General features: G+C 41.4%; 1 protein-coding gene across 6 annotated transcripts in view; it reads left to right on the forward strand.

Moving 5' to 3' along the window:
• CEP78 (centrosomal protein 78) overlaps positions 1 to 18809 on the forward strand; it is a 94184-nt gene that overhangs the window by 51316 nt on the left and 24059 nt on the right. For 4 of the 6 annotated variants that reach the window (XM_073670826.1, XM_073670818.1, XM_073670850.1 and 1 more), the window contains 4 exons: positions 7279 to 7378; positions 7940 to 7957; positions 8640 to 8772; positions 13918 to 13948. In XM_073670826.1, coding sequence (XP_073526927.1) covers positions 7279 to 7378; positions 7940 to 7957; positions 8640 to 8772; positions 13918 to 13948 — 282 coding nt within the window. The remainder of the gene's footprint in view (positions 1 to 7278; positions 7379 to 7939; positions 7958 to 8639; positions 8773 to 13917; positions 13949 to 18809) is intronic. The other 2 variants (XM_073670838.1, XM_073670842.1) reach the window with 1 other exon arrangement.

Here is an 18809-nt window from a genome sequence, read left to right on the forward strand (position 1 = left end):
TCTAGGTCCTTCAAAGTAGCCACCTTTTGCTTTGATGACTGCTTTGCACACTCTTGGCATTCTCTTGATGAGCTTCAAGAGGTAGTCACCGGAAATGGTCTTCCAACAATCTTGAAGGAGTTTCCAGAGATGCTTAGCACTTGTTGGCCCTTTTGCCTTCACTCTGCGGTCCAGCTCACCCCAAACCATCTCGATTGGGTTCAGTTCTGGTGACTGTGGAGGCCAGGTCATCTGGCATAACACCCCATCACTCTCCTTCTTGGTCAAATAGCCCTTACACAGCCTGGAGGTGTGTTTGGGGTCATTGTCCTGTTGAAAAATAAATGATAATCCAACTAAACGCAAACCGGATGGAATAGCATGCCGCTACAAGATGCTGTGGTAGCCATGCTGGTTCAATATGCCTTAAATTTTGAATAAATCCCCAACAGTGTCACCAGCAAAGCACCCCTACACCATCACACCTCCTCCTCCATGCTTCACGGTGGGAACCAGGCATGTAGAGTCCATCCTTTCACCTTTTCTGCGTCGCACAAAGACACGGTGGTTGGAACCAAAGATCTCAAATTTGGACTCATCAGACCAAAGCACAGATTTCCACTGGTCTAATGTCCATTCATTGTGTTCTTTAGCCCAAACAAGTCTCTTCTGCTTGTTGCCTGTCCTTAGCAGTGGTTTCCTAGCAGCTATTTTACCATGAAGGCCTGCTGCACAAAGTCTCCTCTTAAAAGTTGATGAAGAGATGTGTCTGCTGCTAGAACTCTGTGTGGCATTGAGCTGGTCTCTAATCTGAGCTGCTGTTAACCTGCGATTTCTGAGGCTGGTGACTCGGATAAACTTATCCTCAGAAGCAGAGGTGACTCTTGGTCTTCCTTTCCTGGGGTGGTCCTCATGTGAGCCAGTTTCTTTGTAGCGCTTGATGGTTTTTGCAACTGCACTTGGGGACACTTTCAAAGTTTTCCCAATTTTTCGCACTGACTGACCTTCATTTCTTAAAGTAATGATGGCCACTCGTTTTTCTTTACTTAGCTGCTTTTTTTTTGTCATAATACAAATTCTAACAGTCTATTCAGTAGGACTATCAGCTGTGTATCCACCTGACTTCTGCACAACACAACTGATGGTCCCAACCCCATTTATAAGGCAAGAAATCCCACTTATTTAACCTGACAGGGCACACCTGTGAAGTGAAAACCATTTCCGGTGACTACCTCTTGAAGCTCATCAAGAGAATGCCAAGAGTGTGCAAAGCAGTCATCAAAGCAAAAGGTGGCTACTTTGAAGAACCTAGAATATAAGACATGTTTTCAGTTGTTTCACACTTTTTTGTTAAGTATATAATTCTACATGTGTTAGTTTTGATGCCTTCAGTGTGAATGTACAATTTTCAAAGTCATGAAAGGTGAGTCCAAACTTTTGGTCTGTACTGTGTGTGTGTATAATATATATATTATATCTTTTCCAGATGGGTGGTAACCATGGTGGCCATTTTGAAGTCGGCCATTTTTGGATCCAACTTTATTTTTTTCAATGGGAAGAGGGTCAAGTGACACATGAAACTTATTGAAAATTTCATAAGAAAAACAATGGTGTGCTTGGTTTTAACGTAGCTTTATTCTTTCATGAGTTTTTTACAAGTTTATGACCACTTATAAAATGTGTTCAAAGTGCTGCCCATTGTGTTGGATTGTTAATGCAACCCTCTTCTCCCACTGATAGCAACAACGCTGAAGAAATGCTAGCACAGGCTTCCAGTATCCGTTGTTTCAGTGTGTCAAGAGTGGGATAAGAGGGTTGCAGGAAGAGGAAGTTGATATCACCAACCATTCCCATTTAACTTAGGTGTATCCGTATAAATGGCCCACCCAGTATATATAAAGCTCTGGCAAAAATTGAGACCACTGCAAAGTTTTCATGATCTCTGATTTTTCTCTTCATAGGTATATTTTTGAGTAAAATGTACATTGTTGTTTTATTCTATAAGCTACTGACAACATGTCTCCGAAATTCAAAGCTAAAAATTTTGTATTTATTTGCAGCAAATGAGAAATCGTCAAAATAATAAAAAAGAAACCGTGCTTTCAAACCTCAAATAATGCAAAGAAAACAAGTTCTTATTCATTTAGAAATAACAATACTCGTGTTTTAACTCTGGAAGAGTTCAGAAATCAATATTTGGTGGAATATCCATGATTTTTAAACACATCTTTCATGCGTCTTGGCATGCTTTCCACCAGTCTTTCACACTGCTTTTGGGTGACCTTATGCCACTCCTGGCACAAAAATGTAAGCAGTTCTTCTTTGTTTGATGGCTTGTGACTATCCATCTTCCTCTTGATTACATTCCAGAGGTTTTCAGTGGGGTTCAGGTCTGGAGATTGGGCTGGCCACGACAGGGTCTTGATGTGGTGCTACTTCATCCACACATTGATTGACCTAGCTGTGTGGCATGGGGCATTGTCCTGCTGGAATAAAGTCCTCAGAGTTGGGGAACATTGCCTGAGCAGAAGGAAGCAAGTGTTTTTCAAAGATAACCTTGTATGCGGCTTGATTCATACGTCCTTCGCAAAGATTAACCTGCCCAATTCCAGCCTTGCTGAAGCATCCCCAGATCATCACCGATTCTCCACCAAATTTCACAGTGGGTGCAAGACACTGTGGCTTGTATGACTCTCAAGGTCTCCGTCTCTCCATTAGATGACCAGGTGTTGGGCAAAGCTGAAAATTAGACTCATCAGAGAAGATTACCTTACTCCAGTCCTCTATGGTCCAATCCTTATGGTCTTTGGCAAACTTCAGCCTGGCTCTCCTTTGCTTCTCATTGATGAAGGGCTTTTTTATAGCTTTACATGACTTGAGGCCTGCCTCTAGGAGCCTGTTACGAAGTGTTCTTGTCGTGAACTTCCCCCCAGCTGCCATTTGCCATTCCTTTTGTAGGTCACTTGATGTCATCCTGCGGTTGCTGAGTGACATTCGAATAAGATGACTGTCATCCCGGTCAGTGGAGAGTCGCTTTCGCCCTCTACCGGTCTGTAGCTTTGTTGCCCCCAATGTCTGCTGCTTGACCTTGTTGTAATGGACTGCCGTCTTCGAAATTTTAAGGATGGAGGCAACATGACGCTCACTGTATCCCTCTGCTAGTAAAGCCAGAATTGAGCCCTTTTCCTCACTCAAGACTTTTCTTTTCAACTCCATTGGCATGGTTAAGTTATTTTTTTCATTCAAATTACTGTTGGGCTATTCCTAGCACTTGTTTTGCCATCCAGCTTGTCCTATTGCAAGAGGATTGTGAAGACCACACAGTGTTTTTTACACTTTCCCTCGTTACATAAGATTTGGTTCAGGAGATCACCTAATCAGAATCACATTAAGTAGAATGAGGTGTTCTTTGGTTGGAATTCAACTGACACTGGAATGGAATGGCTGTCAGACATGTAGAGATGGTGATTTTTAGAAAACTGCAGTGGTCTATATAATATATATATAATTGTTTTTGCCTAAAATACATAGGAAATCTTTAACTTTAGGCCTTTTAGAGATCATTTCATCTTCAACTTACTTAACTGTTCACAATAACAGTAATTTTGACCAGGGGTGCCCAAACTTTTACATGCCACTGTAGGTTTTAAACGTGTTTGCATTGCATTAAGGCACGAGGTCTATTACTGTATCATATCTTGGCTCTTCTTACATTGATGTTACTGTGCTCCAGGCGTGCACAGGACGTGCCTGATCTGCATGACTGGGAAATATAGGTAAGCTATTTTCAAGTTTACAGCCCTCTTTTAGAAGGGTTAGCTTGTAAAGAGACCCCCTCATCATTTGGAATATTAGAGCATATAGATATAATTGAGATGATATCTCTTACATAATAGTTTAATATATTAAGGTAAAAGTACCTTTTATTTTAATGTTTTTCCTGACACCAGGACATCACACATTTAATTATTGAGGTTAGCACTGAATATAATGTTCCTTGTATAACTTCCTCAGACTGTACAAGTTTGGGGCATGGAAACACAGTTATAATGAACATTTTGTTGATTTTGGATCCTGCTAGAGCTATGATGACTGGCTTTGCTTAAAAGAAAATGCATGCTTTTGTTTTGGCTTTTGGAGGTTGATTATGTTACCGTTATCATCCGTTCCCATCAAACAAGGCTGAACAAGGGGATTTATTTCTACAGATTTCATATTCCTTAACCTGTGGGGATTTGGGAAAAGGATTCTTGTTGCTAAACCTTACAATACACTGCATGTTACTTGATACTATAAAAGGATATGAGTGTTGAGTAGAAATAAGACAAGATTTTAGGCTTATTTAGGCCATTATTGGTATATTTTAAAGGGAACCTGACAGACTATTCGTGCTTCCCAATCCATGGGCTGAATGAATCAGACACTGACTGCATTACTGCAGCCATGTATGTTTCACTCTGAAAGGCTGCACGTGGGGAAAAGTCAACCAGAGACCTTGCATCTCGGATGACTAGTCCAAAGACGGTCCTTGACTGCTTCTCCCTATCGCACTACCCATGACTGACAGATCTCTTCATTTGTGTGAGTATTATGAGAGACCTGTCAGTATAGGCGAGCAAGGAGGGGAGAAGAAGCTAGGGCCTGCCTCGAACTAGTCACCTGAGACGCATGATCCTTAACCAGCTTTTTAAACATTTTCTTTGAAACGCCGCAGCAATTCAGAAGTATAACATACACTGCAGTGATGCAGCCATTGCCTGTTTCATGCTTTTCTTGGTTCAGGAAGCATGAATTGGCTATCCAGTTCTCTTTAAGTCGCATATCAAGTCAATTAAAAATAAATAAATAAAAATCACGAACAGTTGAATCTCAGCCCCCTCTCCTACCCATTTAAAATAAAGAGGTGAAAAATAAATAAATACAATATACATATGTGTATGTATGTATGTATGTATGTATGTATGTGTATATATACACTGCTAAAAAAAATAAAGGGAACACTTAAACAACAGAATATAACTCCAAGTAAATCAAACTTTTGTGAAATCAAACTGTCCACTTAGGAAGCAACACTGATTGACAATCAATTTCACATGCTGTTGTGCAAATGGAATAGACAATAGATGGAAACTATTGGCAATTATCAAGACACCCTCAATAAAGGAGTGGTTCTGCAGGTGGGGACCACAGACCACATCTCAGTACCAATGCTTTCTGGCTGATGTTTTGGTCACTTTTGAATGTTGGTTGTGCTTTCACACTCATGGTAGCATGAGACAGACTCTACAACCCACAGAAGTTGCTCAGGTAGTGCCGGTCATCCAGGATGGCACATCAATGCGAGCTGTGGCCAGAAGGTTTGCTGTGTCTGTCAGCGTAGTGTCCAGAGGCTGGAGGCGCTACCAGGAGACAGGCCAGTTCACCAGGAGACATGGAAGGGGCGGTAGGAGGGCAACAACCCAGCAGCAGGACCGCTACCTCCGCCTTTGTGCAAGGAGGAACAGGAGGAGCACTGCCAGAGCCCTGCAAAATGACCTCCAGCAGGCCACAAATGTGCATGTGTCTGCAGAAACGGTTAGAAACCGACTCAATGAGGGTGGTATGAGAGCCTGATGTCCACAGATGGGGGTTGTGCTCACAGCCCAACACCGTGCAGGACGCTTGGCATTTGGCACAGAACACCAGGATTGGCAATGTCGCCACTGGCGCCCTGTGTTCTTCACAGATGAAAGCAGGTTCACACTCAGCACATGTGACAGACGTGACAGAGTCTGGAGACGCCGTGAAGAGCGATCTGCTGCATTCAACATCCTTCAGCATGACCGGTTTGGCAGTGGGTCAGTAATGGTGTGGGGTGGCGTTTCTTTGGCGGGCCGCACTACCCTCCATGTGCTTGCCAGAGGTAGTCTGACTGCCATTAGGTACCGAGATGAGATCCTCAGACCCCGTGTGAGACCATATGCTGGTGTGGTTGGCCCTGGGTTCCTCCTAATGCAGGACAATGCCAGACCTCATGTGGCTGGAGTGTGTCAGCAGTTCCTGCAAGATGAAGGCATTGAAGCTATGAACTTGCCTGCCCGTTCCCCAGACCTGAATCTGATTGAGCACATCTGGGACATCATGTCTCTCTCCATCCACCAACAGACTGTCCAGGAGTTGGTGGATGCTTTAGTCCAGGTCTGGGAGGAGATCCCACAGGAGACCATCCGCAACCTCATCAGGAGCATGCCCAGGCATTGTAGGGAGGTCATACAGGCACGTGGAGGCCACACACAATACTGAGCCTCATTTTGACTTGTTTTAAGGACATTACATCAAAGTTGGATCAGCCTGTAGTGTGTTTTTCACTTTAATTTAGGGGGTGACTCCAAATCCAGGCCTCCATTGGTTAATAAATTTGATTTCCATTGATGATTTTTGTGTGATTTTTGTTGTCAGCACATTCAACTTTGTACAGAACAAAGTATTCAATGAGAATATTTCATTCATTCAGATCTAGGATGTGTTATTTGAGTGTTCCCTTTATTTTTTTGAGCAGTGTACATATATATATTTTATAATTTAATATGTATTATATAAATATTCTTATGTTGCCAGGTTATTTTTACCGCACAGTGAACGCCATAAAAAGAAAACCCCAAAAAACAGTTGCGGAATTGCAATTTTTTTGCAATTTCACCGCTCTTGGAATTTGTTTACCATTTTCCAGTACATCAAATAGTAAAATGGATAGTGGCATTGAAAAGTACAACTCATCCCGCAAAAAAATAAGACTTCCTATGGCTACAGTGCTGCTCAGCATTATTGACACCCCTTCATTTTTTTCATTAGACTGTACAATATCTTCAGAAATAAAAGAAAATGTACCAAAGTTATGTCCTCAGCATTTTTTAATTAGTGGTCCAAAGTAACACAACAATAAAACATTGTTTTTCAGCTTCCATATTGAAATTTCAAAGAAAAAACAGAATAAACAGCATTTGCAGCAATAAAGGCACCCCTAATTAATGGATGAGCTCAGCGTTGTAGGCATCAACCATCGCATAGGTTTCGGAGATCCAGCAAGCCCATCAGCCTGGGCAAATGAATTGAATATACCAGAAAATAAGCGGACGTCTCCGGAAAAATCTTGGCAACTTTATTACATTTTCAGTAAAATCAGGTCACAAACAGGACAGTGCTCTGGTGTTGACGTGATTTGACTTTAGCAGTCTTAATCGTTACGCATTGTGCATTTTGTCTTGGAAGAACGTCCAGAAAAGGTCACATAAATCACTGTCAGTCTTCTGTTTTTAATAGTACAAGTGGTTTACATCACCATGTTCAAAGGAAGGGTCAAAAATGAAGCGGTCAGCAGCATTACGAAATGGACTAAAAGGAAAAAGTACAATCCGCATTGGTATGTATGTATGTACTTGTAAATGTAAAGACATGTATCATTTCAGTCAATAAAATAACACTTGTTGTTAAAAGGGATATTTAATTTATAGCATATTGTTATTATATACTGTGCCTTGCTGATATTTGGTTTGGTGATACTTGTGGTCACACTAATTTTGAAGACAAACGTTAGAGGCTTCTTAAGCATTTTCACTGTTTAGAGCTATTGGCATCCAAGGAGACAAATCTGAAAGATTCTTTTATTTTAGCTATTGGAAGACCTCTCAGAAGTCAGACCCCCCATTGATTAGCAAGTAACCACATGTCCTGGCAACTTGCTATTGCTATGAGTGGAGAACCCCCTTTGAAGCATTATTGACTTGTGCCAGCATACATAATAATAAAACACATACAGTATATGTGGTACACAATGGATTGCTGATTTGTAGACCAAGAAGGCTAGTAATTGCTATGGATGTAGCATCAAGGGGCCATTGCTGTGTTTTGTTTATGCCATTTTTATTTTTTTTAGTTGCTTGTTTTTACAGTTTCTTTATTTGCTTTGACATTTTTGCTACAGTAATATGGAGACATTCAGGTAAGATTAGGTAATAATTCAGTCACCTGTCATACAGTTTCCATTAATAATTACGGTGCACTGGCATCTACAAAAACCCTTCCATTTCATTAGCAGGAGAAGATTCATTGAATGTATGCCTGAAACATCATTGCATAATTTGTCATACAGCTCTACAAGGTTCTACATTGTGTTTTCAATGAATTGTCTAGGACTGTTTTATAAGCTATTTTGTCAAGTCTAAAATCTACAATAACGGGAGAGGAATACCCAAAGGTGTTTTCCACTTAATGAAAGTGGACACCGAACGCTCTTATATTCCTAAAACAAGAAATAGAGCAGGTAACTACCCTACTGGGTCCAGCACCTGCTTCCCGCTGGTCTAGATGTTTTGACATCAGCGGTGATGTCACATCGACAGCGCATATCACTGCTTAAACCAGTCACTGATCTCAGCGGCTCGTGCCGTCCACCTCAGTCAAGCCACTGAGCTCATTGGTGTGCTGCAGCGGTAATGTTCGCAGTTGACCTGTCGTCACCGCTGCAGTCAAAACGCCAAGCCATGAGCAGCAGTGGAGAGCCGACGTTACTCGGGGAGGGGGCGAGTACCTCTGTTTGTTGTTTTAAGTATGTAAGAACATTTGGTGTCCTATTTTCTTAAAGTGGAATACTCGATTAACATTTCTTTTCAAATTATCCACAGGTTTGGCTGCTAAAAAAACATTTGCTCCTGGAAGAAAATATGCACCCAAGGAACTGTATGCTCCTGAACCAAAGACGCCAGGAGAGCAAGGTTTCCTTCCTTGGAGAACTGCAGAGAGAGCAAACCGACACAGGTATTATACAGTGTTTGGGGGAGAATTATTCAGTTAAATGCACTAGAATTCTTTCATGACTTGCATCCATATTTATTTTGTGTTTTACACACTTTCTAGACTTTGTCCCACAAAGAAACGTGATTACACTAAAAGTGGGGGTATGTTCCGTTTTTTTAAAGGGGCATTGGCTAAATGTGACAGTGTGGCAAAAATTGTACCCTCGTTTTGGTACAAATTTCGGATACAAAGTAATTCAAAGAATAGTTGGTATAAACCTACACTAGTCAGACTAAAAGTTTACCAAGCGGCATGAACCACTGTGATAAATCTGGCACATAAAACATTCTAGTGTAAGTGTGCATGCTCTAAAAATCAGAAATCGATAAATCTGTCCCAGTTTGTTTAAAACATGGGTTGTCCAATATATTGACACTGAAGGTGTTAGGATTTAGAATATAAAAGAACATAATGGCCCTCTAGAAGAAGGGAGATGACTATAGCATTGGCCCTCTGGCAACTCCACGTATTTTTGTGGTAATGCTATGGGTTGGGTCATGAGGTAGAGTCTTGGGTCAAACACTAAGCTCATCTATAGCTACATTGCATCTGTTGTGCTGGACAAACTTTAACCACTTTCCAACCGGGCAATTTTCCGTTTTTCTACTTTCGTTCTTTTCCCCTTCTTCCAAGAGCCATAACTTTTTTTTATTTTTCCACACACAAAGTCTTGAGGGCTTGTTTCTTGCATGAGAATTTACCATTCAATATACTGACAAACTGGAAAAAACTTTAAGTATGATAAAATTACATAAAAAAGCAATTCTGCAATTGTTTTTATGCCATTCATTAATCAGAAAAAATGACCTGATAAAATTATTCTCCAGGTCAGTACAACTCCGGTGATATCAAACATTTGTAGTTTTCTTTTTTTTTTTTTAGAAGTAATGAAAAACATTTTTTCTGAAATTAATAAACAAAAAATTTGCTTGCCACCATTTTTTCAGACCCGTAAGTGACTTTTATTTGTTTACCATCAGATGTATGAAGTTTTGTGAGGGCTTATTTCCTGATAGGCGACTTTTTATGTTTTCATTAGCCCATTACTGACATTGTCAGTATTAGTACATCCCTGTGCCCTGGGCCTATTGGGCCAAGTATGTACTATTACGCACAATGTGATCGCGCCCGCACCGAAGCTGTGCGGGGCGATCGCCGCCAGGTGTCAGCTGATTCTCACAGCTGACACCCGGTACTATATACCAGGAACGGTCCGGCACCGCTCCCAGCACATTAACCCCCAAAATGCTGTCGATCTATTGCAGCATTTCTGGGGCAGGCAGCGGTAAGAGCGCCCCTCTTATCTTGGATTGGGACCCCATGCGCACAGTGCGGGTTCCCGATTTGTTGCCATGGTGACCTGATGTCGTCATGACGACACCCGGCTCACCAGACATCAGCAAGTTAGATAGATCGTGTTCAGTACACGATCTATCTAACTTGTGCCTGCAGGGCTGACAGCCTGCATAGCATAGGGGATGCTGCTGCATCTCTATGCTATGCAAACGATCAGCCTGCAAAAAATGAAAGTCCTATAGTGGGACAAAGTGTAAAAGTAAAAAAACAGTGTAAGAAAGTGGGGAAAAAATTTTTTTTTGTAAAAATATGAAAAAATAATCAAAAAAAAATACTGTACCCATAAATAAATATTATGGGAAAAAAAACAATAAAAGTACACATATTTGGTATCGCCGCGTCCAGAATGACCTGACCTATAAAACTGTCCCACTAGTTAACCCCTTTAGTGAACATGGTAAAAAATAAATAAATAAACGAAGCAAAAAACTATGCTTTATCATACCACCAAATAAAAAATCGAATCAAATGCGATCAAAAAGACGAATGTAAATAAACATGGTACCGCTGAAAACGTCATCTTGTCCTGCAAAAAACAAGCCGTCATACAGCTCCATCAGCTGAAAAATAAAGTTATAGCTCTCAGAATAAAGCGATACAAAAAAAAAAATTTCTATAAAAGTTTTTATTGTGTAAAAGCGCCAAAACTTAAAAAAACTATATAAATGTAGTATCGCTGTAAACGTACTGACCCGAAGAATAAAGCTGCCTTATCAACTTTACCACACGCGGAATGGCATAAAAAAAAAACAATTCCTGAATTGTTGATTTGTGTTTATTCTGCCTCCCAAAAAGCGGAATAGAAAGCGATCAAAAAATTTAATTTGCCCGAAAATGGTACCAATAAAAACGTCAACTTGTTCCGCAAAAAACAAGCCCTTACATGACTCTGTCGGCCGAAATAAGGAAAAATGATTTCAAAAACTAGTCTTTGCAAAAAAAAAGCGTCTTTTAATGTGTGACAGCTGCCAAACAATTAATTAATCTTGTATTTTGATTGGAGTTTTACAAACAATTTACGGCAATGTTTTAAAGGTCAAGGGCTATGTGTGTGTGTGTGTGTGTGTATAGATAGATAGATTGATATTTGTGCGCATGTGTTGTAATGCAGCGGCTTGCGGCATTACTGTAATGGTCCAGGGTGTGTTCTGGCTGACCATGTACCTCTCCCTCAGAAGGACTGATCACATGACTGTGACATCATTGCAGGTCCTGTGTGCACTGAAGGACTGATCTCATGACTGACATCATTGCAGGTCCTGTGTGCACTGAAAGATATATAAATCCTGGTGCTTTTGAAACAGTGTGTGAAAGGCATGATGCCTGTTCCCCGTGTGTGGGACACCGTTAGCCTGGAGAGGCTTAGTGAGGCCTGGTGAAGCCTGGTGAAGCCTGAAAGGCAGAGGCTGGATCCTTGTGTGTAAGAGATGCCAGTAGCCTTGGAGGGCAAGAGGCTTGGAAGACAAGAGTCCTGAAAGGCAGAGGCTGGATCCCTGTGTGTGTAAGAAATGCCAGTAGCCTTGGAAGGTACGAGGGCTGGAGACCCCCATCTGGGAAGCCGTAAAGCCACAGCTGTGGCAGAACAAATCTGATGGAAACCGCTAGACCCGGCAAAAGGTGAAAGCGGTGCGTTATATGGACATTGATATAGTTACTTTGCTGAAGGCTGGAACTGGAGCCAAGTGGGCCTGTCTGCCACTTCAAAGGCTCTTGGATGTTATGTGTGTAAACATGCCGGTGAGCCACTGAGATGGACTGTGTCATAAACGGCTAGATTTCATGGTACTGGAAAACGTTGCAGGTGTGCTTTAATTGACCCGGTGAAGCGAGTGTTCCCCAGGATGATGACTAGCGCTGCCTTACAGTGTGTATACATAAATACATACCACATTTTTCGGACTAGAAGACGCATCTAGGTTTTAGAGGAGGAAAATTTTTTTTTTCTAAAGCAAAAAATGTGGTCATGATGCACTGTTATGGGGGAGGGGGTCAGCTGCTGACACTGTTATAGGGGTAATGTCCCCCAATTCTGTATCTATATCCCCCATTGTGATATATATAGCCTCCCATTCCTGTTCCTGGTATACATCGTCCCCCATCCCCATCCTGGTATACATGGTCCCCCGTCCTGGTATGCATGGTACCCCATCCCCGTCCTGGTATGCATGGCACCCCCATCCTGGTATGCATGGCACCCCCATCCTCATCCTGATATGCATGACACTCCAATCCTCATCACCGTGCACACAAAAAAAAATAAACTATTCTACTCACCTTCCTTTGCTCTTCTCCAGCGCTGTGTCCTGTTCTGCTGCCAGCAGCGTGTGAGCCGCGCATGACGTCACTGTCAAGCGCCCTCACACGCTGAGATGAGCTGCCGGAATAGTCACTGCTCCCCATGCCGGGACAATGGACGTGGGGAGCAGTGATAATAGCGGGCACACGTGATCTCCAGCTGCTGCAGGAAGCCGGTGGCTGCTGCTGACACTGTGTGCGCTATTAAGGAGAATGAATATTCAGTGCTTCCCCTGCCCATGAGCATTGGGATCACTGAATGTTCATTTTCTTTAGCAGTGGGCACAGTGCTAGCTGCAGCAGGCGGCTCCTGCCCCCTGTGTCCCACTCTTCCGCAGCTGCTGCTCCCCACCAACCCACCATCCACAGCCACATTTGGACAATAAGACCCACCCCCCCACTTTCCTCCAAAATTTTGGAGGAAAAAAGTGCGTCTTATAGTCCGAAAAATACGGTACATACATAAATTCATTCATTATTTTTTTCTATATTTTTTACATTTTTTTTTTTTAGTTTGTTTTAAATTTATTTTTTAGTCTCTTTAGGGGTCATGAACCTGCAATAGTTTGATTGTTTAGGCTAGGTTCACTCTAGCGTATTGCACAGTTCGTATATGGACCACAGTGCTCGGAGTGACCATGGGTTTTCTGATCTGAACGTACAGCCTCATAATTATAATAATAATAATCATTTTTTATATAGCGCCAACATATTCCGCAGCACTTTACAATTAAGTAGGGACATGTACAGACAATAAAAAAAATACGATGTATCACATTTCAACAGTTACAACAGCTTGCAATCTATATGATATAACTATATAACTATCATAGACGCATATGAGAAGAATGTCTTGGTGCCAGACAGGGCATTGCAGTTCATACTTATACAGACCATGAAATACCGTCTTGTAGCCTTATACTACATACTATAGTTCTACTGAATTGCATTATATTGTAAAAAATCATATGATTTGCAGCCACAGGTTAATGTTCACAGGAGTACTGTAATGTCTGGTATGGGGGTCATCAACAAATGTCAGGCTGCCATAGCACCCTACGATTGGAATGGTGTGCCTCCTGGTTCGCGCACATTATTTTACGCTGTCAGAGATCGACAGCAGCATTTAAGAGGAGCCGAGCTCCACCCACTGCTGTTAGAGGCAAATGATGGCTGAATAACAAAGCCATCATCTGCCAGGAAAAATGCAAGATCGGCTTCTGAGCCTGCTCCAAAGACAGGGACTTGACATATGTCTAGAAAGGGGTTATAGGCGACCTGTCTTAAAGGGAATGCAGTGCTAAAGCAAAACTTCAGCGCCATTTTTGTGATTGGAATTGTCTTTGAAAACCAAAAATTTCCTGTGTTGCTGTTTTTGTTAAAATCTTGCTGTCCAGCATGTATGGCTCGGTTTTTATTCTGCGCTAATTTGACGTTTTTTTTTTCCTCCCCCAGAGAAGTGTCTCCATACTCTCCACCTGCTCAGGTAAAGTATTGGTTTGTTTGTTTGCACACACTCAAATAGTTTTATTCTTAATTTCCTAACATTTGTCAGGATAAATTGAGGACCAGCTTTGCACCTAAGAAGCCCATGCTAGGTGATACTGTTAAAGTCGCTACCTAAGGTCTCATTCAGACCTCAGTGAATTTTCACTTTTGCAAAAATAAGGTACACGTATCATCTGTGTTTTGGATCTGAGTTTCATCAGTGTTTGATCAGTGTGTTAGTTTTTAACATCAGTGTTTCATCAGTGATTTTCTAAGCTTCAAAGCTTCTCTTATCCATTACAATGTTAATCATGGACAGCTCACAGATCGCACATGGATGCCATATGTGTGCTGTCCTTGATTTTAATGGAATCATAAATTTGTATGGCTAATTTTCATCCGTGACATGGATGAAAAAGAAACGAGTCTTCTTGATGGACATTTAAACAGCTCAATAGATGTTAATGGGACTACAATGGATAGAAAAAACAGACGTCTGAATAAGGCCTTACAAGAGTGTGACTGCCAGAGCAGTTCAGTACACTGTGTGCACAATTATTGGGCAAATTGTATTTTTGATGATTAATGTTATTATTGAACAAATGCAGAGCTGTCGGTCAATCCAAAAGGTTAATAAACCTGAATAGTTTAAAAAGTAAAAGTGAGATTTTGTCTTAAGAGAATATCTATATGTGCAGAATTATTATGCAACTAAATGAAAAATGTACCTTTTCCCATCTCAATTGTTTCTTTACATCTGTTACACTAAGAATAATAATCAAACTACTCAAAATGTATAAAAATAAATTTCTGACATTTCAAAAAAAATATCCGTGACCAGTTCTGGAATATGACAGTACTGGAGGATAATGGTTTCCTGGTCGGTTCACCTTTGATTCTTCTCAGAACTTTGGCAGTTACACTACTTGGACAACTCCTTGTCATACCCCACGCTTGGCCCCAATAAAATAAAAAGCTTATACTCGCCTCCCATGCCGGCGCCGTTCCAGTGGTGTCCGCACACGCGGTTCCGGAGCTCACGCGCAGCTGTTGTAACACGTGAGTCCAGAGCCCAATCAGCACTGGCATCACTGTCCCCACCTTCAGACATATTGAATGTGAAGAGGAAGTCAGATTAGCTGTAGCCCTGGCTTCCTCTTCATGTTCAATTCGACAGAAGGTGGAGACAGTGATGCCATCGATGATTGGGCGCCAGGGTCACTTGTCACAACAACTGTACGGGAGCCCCAGGACCGCGAGTTTAGACACCGCTGGAACGGCGCCAGCATAGGAGGTGAGTATAAGATTTTTTTATTTTATCGGGGCCAAACATTTAGATCAAGAAGGGGTTGTCCTAGTAGTGGACAACCCCTTTTAAGGTGTCTTTTTTTCTCGACACGTTTTTTGCGACCCTGTTGACAATTTGCAACAAAAGCTTTGATAGTTCTGTGATCGCCCCAATATCTTAGCAATTTCAAGAGTGCTGCATCCCTCTATAAGACTTGTAACAATTTGTGACTTTTGTTAGTCAAATAAATCTCTCTCTCTTGGCCCATTTTGCCTGAAGAGAACAAGCTGCCTAATAATTCTGCACACCTACGACCACACCCTACCTCCCTACAAAAATGCACATCACTTGATATGCTTCATCCAAGCAGTTGGAAAATCTGCAAAAAAATGATGATACCGTCAAAATACTCATTTGTGTAATAATTCTGCACACAGTATATATTTGGCATATTGCAGCACCGTGTATGCCTGCATACTATTTTTGTCTTTTGCCATATGGATTCTTCTTTTATGCAAATGAATGGCATCACATCTAAAACTGTGTCACTTGTCATAAAGTAGATATTCTGTTATGTTACGTGTGGGAGTTCTCCTCCTCCCCTTTTTTATTTATTTATTTTATTTACTTTGTTGAAATTATAGAAAAGTTATTTTTATCAATTGTGGAAGTCGTAAGAGTACGTGCACACGGTCAGGAGCCGCAGCATTCTTATGCAGCGTCAAACCCGCAGCAGACAGCTGTTACAGCATAGTGGATGGGATTTTTAGAAATCCCATGTTCACTATGTGTCTCCGTGCACCTGCGGATCACCCGCGGACACGGACATGCGGCGCGTCTTTCCAGACCCACAGCATGTCATTTTCTCTTGCGGAGTCGCTAGTGTCTGCAAGAGAAATTAGATCAGTACAATGTATTGAATGCGGTGAATCTGCTTGATTCAATGAACACATGCAGCTTCATCTGCGTTCAGATAACGCAGCTCTTTGGACACAGCATAAAGTATACTGCGTTCAAAGCGCTGACAGTACGGATCGTGTGCACATATCCTAAGAGCATGTTACACCAATTACCTGCTCTGCAGCATGATAACACTGCACCATGGAATCTATAGTGCCCTAAAAATAAAAAATAATACCAACAAGTCCTATTTAGTCTGCTGGCTACATGTATTGAGCTATCAGCAGAAAGTTTCTAGTATTTTTGTATCCATCAAGAATATCATGTTGATAAATGCTGTCCACTAGAGGGCAGCATCACTACACTGAGTACAATGTGTGATATACATCCTGCTGACTGAGATATGTGATTGTTTTGTATATATAGATATATAAACTGTACTTATATGAATGTGTATGTCTATATACATATAAATGTCAGTGTTTTTTATGTATGTATGTACAGTTGAAACCAGAAGTTTACATACACTATATGAAAAGACACATATGCATGTTTTTCTCAAAATCTGACATGAAATCAGAATAAACCTTTCTCGTTTTAGGTCAATTAGGATTACCATAATTTTTAATATTTGCCAAATGCCAGAATAATGAGAGAGAGAGAATGTTTTAAGGCATTTTTATTACTTACTGCAAAGTCAAAAGTTTACATACACTTCATTAATATTTGGTACCATTGCCCTTAAACTAAATGACTTGGGTCAAACGTTTGGGATATCCTTCCACAAGCTTCTCACAATAGTTGGTTGGAATTTGGGCCCTTTCCTCCTGACAAAACTGGTGTAACTGATCCAGGTTTGTAGGTCGCCTTGCTCGCACCTGACTTTTCAGCTTTGCCCTTAAATTTTCAATAGGATTGAGATCAGGGCTTTGTGACCGATGGCCACTCTAAAACATTGACTTTATTATCCTTAAGCCACTTTGTTACCGTTTTGGCAGCATTGTCCATTTGGAAGACCCATTTCCGCCCAAGCTTTAACTTCCTGGCTGATGTCTTGAGATGTTGCTTCAGTATTGTCGCATAATCTTTATTTCTCGTGATGCCATCTATTTTGTGAAGTGCACCAGTCCCTCCTGCAGAAAAACAACCCCACAATGTGATGCTGCCACCCCCGTGTTTCACAGTTGGGATGGTGTTCTTAGTCTTCTCCCTTTTCCCTCCAAACGTAACGATGGTCATTATGCCCAAAAAGTTCAATCTTAGTTTCATCAGACCTCAGGACATGTCTCCAACAATAAAGATCTGTGTTCCTGTGTGCATTTGCAAACATTAATCTGGCTTTTTTATGTTTCTTTTGGTGTAATGGCTTCTTCCTGGCAGAGTGGCCCTTCATCCCATGTTGATACAGTACTCGTTTCACTGTGGATATTTACACAATCTTACCAGCTTCCGCCATCATCTTCACAAGGTCTTTTGCTTTTGTCCTTTGGTTGATATGCACATGTCAGACCAAAGCACGTTCATCTCTGGGACACAGAACCCATCTCCTTCCTTAGCGGTATGAAGCGGTGTGATGGCTGGACATTCCTATCTCTTTGTGTACTTGCGTATAATTGTTTGTACAGATGAACGAGGCACCTTCAGGTATCTTGAAATTGTACCCAAGGATGAGCCAGACTTGTGCAAGTCCACAATTCTCTTCCTGATATCTTGGCTGATTTCTTTAGACTTTCCCATGATGCTACACAAAGAAGCAGTGTGTTTCAGGTGTGCATTAACTCAAATGTTGTCAAAAAAACTATCAGAAGCTTCCATACACATGACATCATCATATGGGCAGTCCAGAATTGTTTAAAGACATAGTAATCTTAGTGTATGTAAACTTTTGACTTTGCAGTAAAAAATAAAAATGCCTTAAAACATTCTCTCTTTCTAATTATTCTGGCATTTGGCAGATATTAAAAACGATAGTAATCCTAATTGATTTAAAACGGGAAAGGTTTTTTCTTATTTCATGTCAGATATTAAGAAAAACATGCATGTGTGTCCTTTTATATGGTGTATGTAAACTTCTGGTTTCAAGTGTGTGTGTGTGTGTGTGTATGTATATATACACTGCTCAAAAAAATAAAGGGAACACTTAAACAACAGAATATAACTCCAAGTAAATCAAACTTCTGTGAAATCAAACTGTCCACTTAGGAAGCAACACTGATTGACAATCAATTTCACATGCTGTTGTGCAAATGGAATAGACAATAGATGGAAATTATTGGCAATTATCAAGACACACTCAATAAAGGAGTGGTTCTGCAGGTGGGGACCACAGACCACATCTCAGTACCAATGCTTTTTAGCTGATGTTTTGGTCACTTTTGAATGATGGTTATGCTTTCACACTCGTGGTAGCATGACACGGACACTACAACCCACAGAAGTTGTTCAGGTAGTGCAGCTCATCCAGGATGGCACATCAATGCGAGCTGTGGCAAGAAGGTTTGCTGTGTCTGTCAGCGTAGTGTCCAGAGGCTGGAGGCGCTACCAGGAGACAGGCCAGTACACCAGGAGACATGGAGGGGGCTGTAGGAGGGCAACAACCCAGCAGCAGGACCGCTACCTCCGCCTTTGTGCAAGGAGGAACAGGAGGAGCACTGCCAGAGCCCTGCAAAAT

The sequence above is a fragment of the Phyllobates terribilis genome, unplaced genomic scaffold, assembly GCF_046119375.1.
Source record: "Phyllobates terribilis strain yellow unplaced genomic scaffold, ASM4611937v1 Scaffold_1__5_contigs__length_1240528914, whole genome shotgun sequence".
Classification (NCBI taxonomy): domain Eukaryota; kingdom Metazoa; phylum Chordata; class Amphibia; order Anura; family Dendrobatidae; genus Phyllobates; species Phyllobates terribilis.